This window comes from Eleginops maclovinus, chromosome 4, assembly GCF_036324505.1.
Source record: "Eleginops maclovinus isolate JMC-PN-2008 ecotype Puerto Natales chromosome 4, JC_Emac_rtc_rv5, whole genome shotgun sequence".
NCBI lineage: Eukaryota > Metazoa > Chordata > Actinopteri > Perciformes > Eleginopidae > Eleginops > Eleginops maclovinus.
The window spans coordinates 7,384,501-7,394,500 of record NC_086352.1 but is presented as its reverse complement, the minus strand read 5'-3'; the positions used below and the strand labels follow the sequence as shown (position 1 = coordinate 7,394,500).

Here is a 10,000-nt window from a genome sequence, read left to right as displayed (position 1 = left end):
ATGTTTAGACAATCAACACAGAGAGTAAACAATAAAAGTATTCTTCACTTACAGGTACCACGTATGCTTCTGGATCTGCTCTAACTGTAACAAAAGGGAGAGGAAATAAACATTAATGACACTTTTTATTGATAAGGAGCACAACAAAAACACAAAATGCAACTCAAAATAACTGCTGTTATTGAGCTTACGCATGATTTAATATCCATTAATTATAGGATGTACAGACATTGCAGCTCCACAGTTCAAACAGCTGCAGACAGAACACCAGAGAGCACATTATTTAAAAACAGTCTTTTGTGAAATTTCTATTCTGAGCCCAAAGCTAAGCCTTGGCCTGAGATGAGAAGATGATGCAGACGCTGCACGGGTAGTCATGCTGCTAAAATTAGCCCAGACTGTGGAGATAGGAAAGGAGGAGCAGGAGTTTACAGAAGGAGTTCACAGAAGGAGTTCACAGAAGGAGTTCGCAGAGGAGGCGCAGAGAGGATCTTACCGTGAGCCTCTTCCCGGCGTCCACCTCGATCATCCCGCGGAGCAGGTTCTGACAGTCCGGAGGGATGAAGTGAGGCATGTGGAAAACTCCCAGCTTCACTTTCTCCAGGAGGTTCCTCAGGTTATCATCGTCGAAGGGCAGAGCGCCCTGCAGGAGGAGGAGGAAGAGGAGGAGGAAGAGGAGAGGATTAAGCGATTTAAACGATGAAACATTTAGAGCAATTCCACCGGAGAGGGAACATATTGAAAATGCAATTTCAAATATCTTGTTTTTAAACCAGACCTTTTAACAATCCTGCAACACAGCGACAATTGATCCATTATTTACCTTCTTAGTTAAGTTGCTTCTATCAGTAGGCTTGTTGTGAATGAAAACCAAACGTGCAAAATAAGCAACGTTACCTCTAGCTTGTGCACCCTCCCTCCTGCACAACTTCAGGGAGTAAAAACTGGCTTTACATATTTTAGACCCAACGATTCTTACGTGATTAAGTGTCTGGTAGATAATTGATCCAGAAGTCGGGCAGATGAGACAACCACTCTCTCTCTGATACCACAAAATAAAGAGGTTTACAACACAGATGCATTGCTCTACCATTATTCCCCCTCAACCAACCTACCGGGGATAACACACCTAATATCTTGGAAACCTGAAGGGCAAAGAAAGAACCCAGAGAAAATGCCCCTTCCTTTATCAGTATAGAAGTCTTTTAAAACACTTCCAACATGATTTCTTTCAAATGATTCGCTTCTTACAGCTTTATGGTTTGGGTATCAGTTGATTAATCTAAATAAAAGAAAGCCTTCATCAACAAAGTGTGTCCTTCTTTCTGCTAGAGGATAAAGCTAAAGCATTAAATGGTTAAGTCTCGTTGGTATCTTCGACACAGGTTGCCCATTTCTGTGTCTTTATACATTAAAAACACCAGCATTTACTTCTGTTGTCACGTTCATTTCTGTCACTGAAAAATAACAAGGACTTCTTTAAAGAGGCAGTCTACGGGTGATGATGAAGAGGCGGTTTCAGTGACGTGATGAAGGATATTTTCCTCCTCACTGAGAGGCTGGCAGCAGATGGCCGACAAAGTGGGGTGATTTATCTGCACGTGATGAGTGTGTTGAGTGCTCCCTCTTAATCTAGAAACTATAACACATGCACGTAAACAAACATGTCATCTAGCTGCTGCCTCTCACTCGTCACTGTCCAATTATAGAGCAGTGGAAAGCTCTAGTTGTGTGATGTGAGTGTTTCTACACAGAAACATCCACGGCAAGAGGCTAACGACTGGGAATCTCAACGTGCAATACAGAGAATATTTCCAAGCAGTAAACTTCCAGATTCCCTTTTTCCTGTATTTTTAGACTTGATATCCTCTCAGGGAATACACACACTTGTTGCCCCTCTAATTATGCGCAAACGTTTAGCATTAGCAGGATTTTATATCATTTATAATCTGTAACACACTTCAGTCTGCTGTCATGTGATTATGTACAGTTTACCAGAGGAGACACTGAAATAAGCACCACTTTTTGTTATCAGATATACACCGTTCCCTTCTAACCAGCAGATAAAGTCATATAAAAGGAACAATTATATTCCAAACAAAGAAAGCGTGATAATGTGAAACACTGAGCCGGACCACAGCTGGTTTGAGTTATTCATAATTCAACATTAAAACTACCACATAAAGTAGTCCAGTATTCAGGCTGACTTTACGGGTAAAGTTGATTTGAAAAGCAGTATTTTCAGTTTACTTTAAGGAGAGAGTTCAGGTTGTTCGCTGCAGTTTAGTCACTCACCACTAAAAGTGCAAACAGGATGACTCCGCAGCTCCATGCGTCTGCTTTCCTGCCGTCATACTTCTCCCCCTGAAACACAAACACACTCACATCAGACTCTTATTTGAATACTTTATCAGAACTGTGAATCACCCTGCTGCTCGGAGATCTGGCTACTCGCTGGGCGTAATGGAAAAATCAGTACATAAATAGATAATCAGGCAACGTAACGTCAGGGATCTGTGAGGCCCATGCACTGCAGGACATATTTATGGATGAGGGTTTTCTCTTCACCTCGTCTCCCGTATTAGTCATTTCCTGTGTTGTATAAAATGACTTGGACAGGAACAAATTTGAGAACAACTACTTTTACTTCACTGTGGTGTTTTCTCTCTCTCTCTCTCTTGAGTCTGTTACTGTATTAATCTACTCCACGTTGGAAGTCAATATTCATACTTTGGTATATTTTGATGTCACTGCTTTTGAATGCAGTAATAACACTTGTAACAGAGTGCATCTAAACTGTAAGATTACCACTTTAACGTTTGAGTGTTTTGTAGTAAAGTAAGTAAGTTGTTTTTTAGAGTTACTGGGAGGAAAATGGTCAGATTTTTCGAAAGGGAACAATAGCAATCAAACAAAAACAAGGAAGAGCACGGCTGCATCACAAGTGTGTTACAATCTTGTGTGGCAAACAGAAAATGTCATTACCAAGTGGAAGTGAAAGGAGTTTTTCCAGTTTTCTACAAGAAATGCAGACACAAAAATGTCTAAAAAAGCACGGCTGCATCTCAAATAGGGCATGTTTTTAAATCGTGTTCATAGTATGTTTCAGCTCCAACTAAAATAAAATGAGAAAGGTAATACTACTGATTTGTGACACTCTTTTTGCAAAACAACACATAAATTAAGAAGTGTTACAACAGAAAAAAGTATCAGATTGCTCCAGTTTTCGACATAAAAAATAGGAACTCAATTGAGATAGAAACGCACGGCTGCTTCACATCCAGCTGATGTTTTTAATCGTGTGCAGAGTGAGTTTCTGAGAGCAGAGAGGATGCAGCGTGATGTAAGAGCCTCTCTGCAGAGTGCATGAAAGACACTGAGAGAGGAGCACTTACCCTGATCACCTCTGGGCAGGCGTAGTGCGGAGACCTGGAACACAAGCAGAACAATCTATGCTGAAAACAATAATACACAACACACACACGCACACACACGCACACTGAGGAAGGAGGAGAATCTGTGCACAGCTTTGATGCTGTCCGAAGAAATATGAACAACTTTTTTCCTTTCCTGACTTGGATTATTTTTTAGTTAGCTAAGTGAGAGTTACATCACAGGAAATGTCCCCAATCCAAAATCCAGAGGATGCTCATCCTGTTGGATAACACGTGACACCGTTTCATCCACAGGAATGTGAGGGAAGTTATTTAATCAAAATGAAGTTAGAACTGTGAGTTACATCGCTGTTTTATAAGAGGATCTACATGATCCTGTCCCATAATACATGTCAACACCTCTCTATCTAAAACCTCTGGTATGATAAACAGAAGGCAAACTAAAGAGGATACACATTTCTGCCTCAAGTGTGTACAGCATCAGAATGCAGTCTGACAGAGTAAAGAATTAGAGCACTGTGTTTCTGTTAAATACAAATGTATCCTCAGGGAAACACACTGAAATCAGTTTCTAATATGCCAGTGTTTTTATTTGTTTAATTATTTACAAAATGTATGATTGTTATTGTGATTTCAATCATGCTATATTGTTTTATGTATTATTATTGTGTACTACTAGTATCAGTGTTATTCTGATTATTAATACTAATGTATTTAAAGTACATTTTATTATAAATAATGATAACATTAATATTAATATTTTCTCATCAACCTTATTGTTGTTTTTATTTTGAAATATTATAAATAATCATCTAAATTGTATTATTATTACAAAGTGTTTCATTGCTAAAGTGATTAATAATACATTATTATTATTACTATGTTTTAGTAATTGTATTTATCAGAATATTTATTCAGTTTATTTATCTTTCAAAAACTGCTTCTGGATGTGAGGATTAGAATATTTTGACTAACATTAACTTATAAGGTAATGAATGAAAGTGAATAAATAAGTTAGCGTGTCAGGACTGGAGATTCAGACATGGAGTAAATAACTGCATATGATTTCCTCCTCTTCTGAATAATAAAATAATAAAGTATTCCCACACTGTGAGGATCCATCACAGCAACATGAAGCGGAGTGTGACGGCCTTTCACTGAGACTGAGTAAACACACTCCATCAGTGCCAGCATCATGTTCATTATGCTAATGTGAACCAGTCCATGTGAAATACTCAAACACACTAACTGAGATCTAATGACACCACATGTTCGTCCGGCTGCAGGAGACGTCTCCGCCAGCGTCACTCAGTGTCATTTAATGAATTTCATTAACATGAGGAGGAAGAGTCATGTGACCCGTGACTCACAGCAGATATTTACAGATCCATCAGAGGAGCTTCATAAACAGCTGTTTATATTCTGGAAAAGTCATCTGACAGATGGACTGACCTCCAGGTTATGTTGCGTCAAAACAAACTGTATTCTAACCCCCGGTGATCATTCCACACAATAAGCAGCAACGTTTTATATATTTGAGTAATGTCCTGCAATAGGTGAAACCATTCAAAACTGCACAAGAGACTTAGTGGGTCTTGATTCAGGTGTATTTAGTGTCTCTACTGGGACTCGTGAAAATTCTGAGTGGATCAGATGTTACTCTCCTCTGTCAGCTGTTCTGTAGGCTAAGACTTCAAGTGTGACTCTATACGCCTACAGCCTGAATCTGCTTTATCAGATCTGAACTCCTTCTTCATGTGGCCCAAATCATCTTCTGTTAAAAATGTATTTTATTTTCAAACTTTTTGGAATTTCCGACTACTTCAGAATGATCATTTTCATCACTTCTTTTTCAAAATGTTCACGTTTAAGATAACATTTGAACTTCTAGTCAAAATCCTGAGTAGATGTTAGTGTTCTCTGTAAGCTTTGTCTCCATGCTTTAATGTTCAGAAAGCTCTTTATGTTTCTCATACTGCCTGTACTGCAGCACCTTTTTTTCACCCTCTGTCTGAAACCAGAGCCCAGTCTGCTCTGATTGGTTATCCGACCGGCTCTGTTGTGATTGGTCAACAACTTAGAGATGTCCTGTCCCTTATAACCAGAAATAGGCTGCAGCTAATCAGCACAACACAAATAGCCTATGCATTTCTTATCAGTATACCAGCACACTTAGGTTCACAGGAGGAATCACAATGAAACCTGACTGCAAAAGGCAGATTTAAAAAGATGGATATTACAGAAGACTCTCTGCTGCATTATCTGCAGGGTTACCAGAGCCTGTGCTTCTTTGAATAATAACGATTACAGTAACGGCAGGCGGAACATCGTGCTTAGTAACTTCCTGTTCCTCTCTCGCGTACGTGCAGCACTCTGGAGCCGGAGGACTCAAGTTGTATCTCTTCCACATCAGCGACTCTGAAACACATCGGACCAGTATGCATCCTGCAGAGCTTTACAAAGCCTGAAGAAAACAAACAACAACAACAACAACCAGGACCTAAAGACTGAAGTGTTCTACTGTCTCCAGAACGGCTTATCACGACAGCCCCAACCAACAAGACATTTAAGAGGAGACACTACAGTCCACATCTTTAAACCATATTTAGCTTTCTTAACACGACGGTTTTTCATGTGTTTTTGGAAATATTACAAAAGTTATTCAGAGAAAAAAAAGAAAATGATTCTTTTTCCAGATATTTCACGAATCCAAAATATTTCGTTTTTTCTCTGAATATTCAAATTGTTTTCTATAAAATGTTCAAAGTCAAGCTTTTTTCTTCCCTGATATTTGAAACTTTACATTCATATTACATTTTTCCAACCTTTCTGAAATAGGTCAACAGTTTTCAATGAAAGAATCTCCTTGTATTGTTCTTTTTCTTGACATTTATGTTCTTTAGAAATACTTAGAGTGTTTGTTCATGTCAAATTGAATATTTGTTTTGTCCAGATATTTAAATGTATGCACTTTTTTTCTGACATTTAATCATCAGATATTCCAGACTTCCCCCACATCTTTTCATGTCTATGTCTAAATCACCACGTCAGTAGCACGTACACACACCACACTCTCCACTGTCATTCCTCTCTAAAGCTTTGACACCATTTCACACACTCATTTGTACACACTTTATTACTGAAAACATGCAGGTTACTGAACTGACCCGCAGCTGGTCTCCAGCAGACTGTCCCCGACCTGCAGAGACGCCATGCCAAAGTCTGCGATCCTGATGTTGTTCTTCTCGTCTAACAACAAGTTCTCGGGCTTCAAATCTCTGTGGCTGCAGAGGAAACAGGAAACAGAGGAAAGATTTCACATTTTCAACCTTTCAAAAAACTCCCGGAGCGATTTCCTGATTTGCGCCGTTTCATGGTGTGGAATACTGTATTTATGCCTGGTGATCAAGAATTTCCTGATTCCAATTTGTATTTGGACCCTTTGACGAATTCTACCATAAATAAAGAATCTCACTTGTTTTCAGACATCCAAGACATACGCTGTTAAAAGGAAACTGGACTTGATGTACTTTAGTAGAAGTAAGGTTGCTTCCTATCAGAAACCCCCCTTGCTTTTGGAAGTGGTAGTCCTCTTGCTTGGGAAAAGAATACTGAAAGATGTTCAGGAAGAAACATTTTAGCATGTGAGAGTCTGCAACCAGACGGACGGAAGCAGAGACAAAGATTGATCTATTCCTCAAAGATTGGCCGTGAACCTGACGACCACTTAGCTTGTTCTTCTTTGTTGGACTTTCATTTAGAATAATATTTGAATAGCTCCTGACATTTGGAGTCACTTATTTCTTCAACCTTTCTGAAAGCACTCAAACCGACGCAGTGCTAAAAACTATTTAATTAAAGTCCAAACAACACGTGGTGACACACTCCAGGTTTAAAGGATCTTCAGGTCTATCAAATACAAGATATGAAGATATAAGGGAACAAATACTCAGATATTAATAAGAGAGTAGTAGGCAATTTTTCCTCTGAAATATTCCAAGTTTTTCTTCAAGATTTTTTTATTGAATCGGCTTTAGTTCTTTCCTATTTCAAAAACAAAAGGATATTTATATATATGAAATAGAGCCACACATACATATTTAACTTTATCTGTGTTGTTTTCTTTTCATCATCAAACACCATCATTTCTTCTCTGAAATATAACTCATTTTTGATCAAGTTTTCAAACTGAATTGACTTTTCTTTCTCGATATTTGAATCTTTGTTTCTTCAAATATTACAATTTATTTTAGCACAGTATTTCTTGCTCCAGACACATCCCTTTCCTCATCGTTTTCTTATAATAGTTATTAGAAGATTATCATATACTTAAGATCCTGCAGCCCTGTGCGTTTTCTCTTCCACTAAAGTGGCTTAACGATTGTGTCGAATATTCCCAATATTCCCAGCTGCAGTCGCTCAGTCATCATCTGAACCATTCAGAAGGTGTTTCTCTGCCGTCTCCCTCACTCTGTTTGCATCTGCTGGATAAATCATCTCCCTTTGTGTCTGATTAGAGGGTTTTTGCCAGACTTCATAATTCAGATGCAGTTTGCAGACAACGGTCTGTCGGCAGCGATAAATCAGGAGCAGCAGCAGATATTTGTGTAAATTCACAACCACCCCCCCACCCATATTTTGTGTCTCTAAACAGAAATACATATTGTATGAGCCCACAAATTATCAGTCCTGACACTTTGGTTTCCCGTTTGGCGTGCACTAAATCATCAAACCTACGGAAGGCTTGCACATCCTGCGTGTGCATTTATAATGACTGTTAGGACTTCTGCTAAATGCTTTATTTATTGTTGTACAAGAATAAGTTCTGCCAACATTTACTATCTACTATCAGAAATCCTACAACCAATACTAGATATTGATGTAGTACTTTTCTAGGTATTTAACTATAAATGATATTTCCAGTTTAATTGTCTAGGATCCTTTATGAGACTACATTAACTAGCTACCATATGTCTTGTGTACAAAGGGGTTCCCCAGAGGTGACTTGCTGTGAATACAGTCATACCATTTATATAACAAAGAATATTATCAAATATGATCAAAATAAAATCCTTCTGATGTCTTTTTGAGCTTACACACTAAGTTAACTGCAGTGCGAGTTATTTTCCACCCTATTTACGATTTCTGAATGACAAAGGGCTTTTAATATTCATTTTCAGTCATTAGTGTTGACACCCGTACTAGCTCTTACTAAGAGCCCTGGTAATGTGGAGCCCCGTGTGAGTCCGCACTATTGACACCAAAAGCGGTCTCATGAAAAACACACAGACAGAGAGAGCACATTTAACAGAAGTCAAAATAATAATGTCAATTCTTCAAGATGTTTGTGTGTAAAGATAACGCACCATATAGAGTGGCTGTGGCAGAAGTCCAGCGCGGAGATGATCTGTCTGAAGAATTTTCTGGCCTCTTTAGGTGTTAGTCGGCCCTTTTTCACCAGGTAGTCGAACAGCTCCCCCCCCGACACATGCTCCAGCACCAGGTACCTGCAAAGGAAAACAGAAACATGTCAGCGAGGGGAAAGGACTCCAGTATTTCATTCAAATCTGACCAAGTGTGAAGGAATTAGTTCCTTTGGGGTTTTGGAGGATGTGTACCTGACATTAGGTATATTTTAAGATGAACAAAAGATTAAAAAAGACATCACTGTAGAAGAAAGTATTAATGAAGATCAAATCATAAAGATGAATGTAGTAAACAAAAATAAAATTAAGAATAAACCCAAATAAAAAATAACTGTAATAATATTAAAATAATAAAGTAGAATACAAATAAATATATAATGTATATACCTGTAGTCAAATAACAAAATACAAATATAATTAAAATGCAATAAAATAAGTCAAAGTAGACTGTAGTAATATTACAATAAAATAAGAATAAATAACCATAGTAGAACACATTAGATAAAACAAAAGAATAATAAAATACAAAAGGAAATTTAACTTAAAACCTCAAATAAACTGAATAAGAGGGGGGAAACGTTTCCCTTTGGAAATCGAAACAGAACTTAAAAAACTGCCTCACCTTCCGGGGAAAATGTCCTCAAATCCTCAGTTAATTTAACCTCAGAATGATGAGGCATTGATAAAATAATCGAGTGATAAACTAGTGTTTGTGAACGGCATGCTGAAGTTACCACATTGACGCTTCATGTAAATCCTGCAGAAATCCCTGTACTGTTTGAGATGTTTTATCTGCGTTCATTTTTCCCAGAGACATCGCTGATCCTCCTCCTGCTGCACGCTTCCCCTGCCACTGATTTATTAGCAGATTAAAGGATCTACTCGAGCGTTTTCTCCTCAAATTAGAAACGTGTTCGCGTGTGATTTGTGAAATTTTCCCCCGCAAACTGTTGACCATCCGTCCCTGTCCCTGCAACATTAAGAAAACAAATTCCTGCTCCGTTTGACGCCGCTGCCTTTATCAATTATTGAACATCGCATTAAGCCGTGCCACTGGAGCGCAGCGGCCACACGCAGCAGATTAATGTGTGCAATAAAACAGGATATACATTAAAGATACACGGGAGAGGGGGACCAATAAAGCATCCCATGCCTTCATGAGCACACAAACAGCTGCAT

The 10,000-nt window shown here is 38.4% G+C and overlaps 1 protein-coding gene across 1 annotated transcript in view; it reads right to left on the bottom strand.

The window, feature by feature from the left end:
* Positions 1-10,000, bottom strand: part of LOC134863232 (serine/threonine-protein kinase BRSK2-like) — an 89,055-nt gene that overhangs the window by 21,511 nt on the left and 57,544 nt on the right. Inside the window, 6 exon segments of the mRNA XM_063881631.1 lie at positions 53-84; positions 497-643; positions 2,296-2,364; positions 3,396-3,429; positions 6,563-6,679; positions 8,762-8,902. Of these exon segments, the coding sequence (XP_063737701.1) occupies positions 53-84; positions 497-643; positions 2,296-2,364; positions 3,396-3,429; positions 6,563-6,679; positions 8,762-8,902 (540 nt within the window).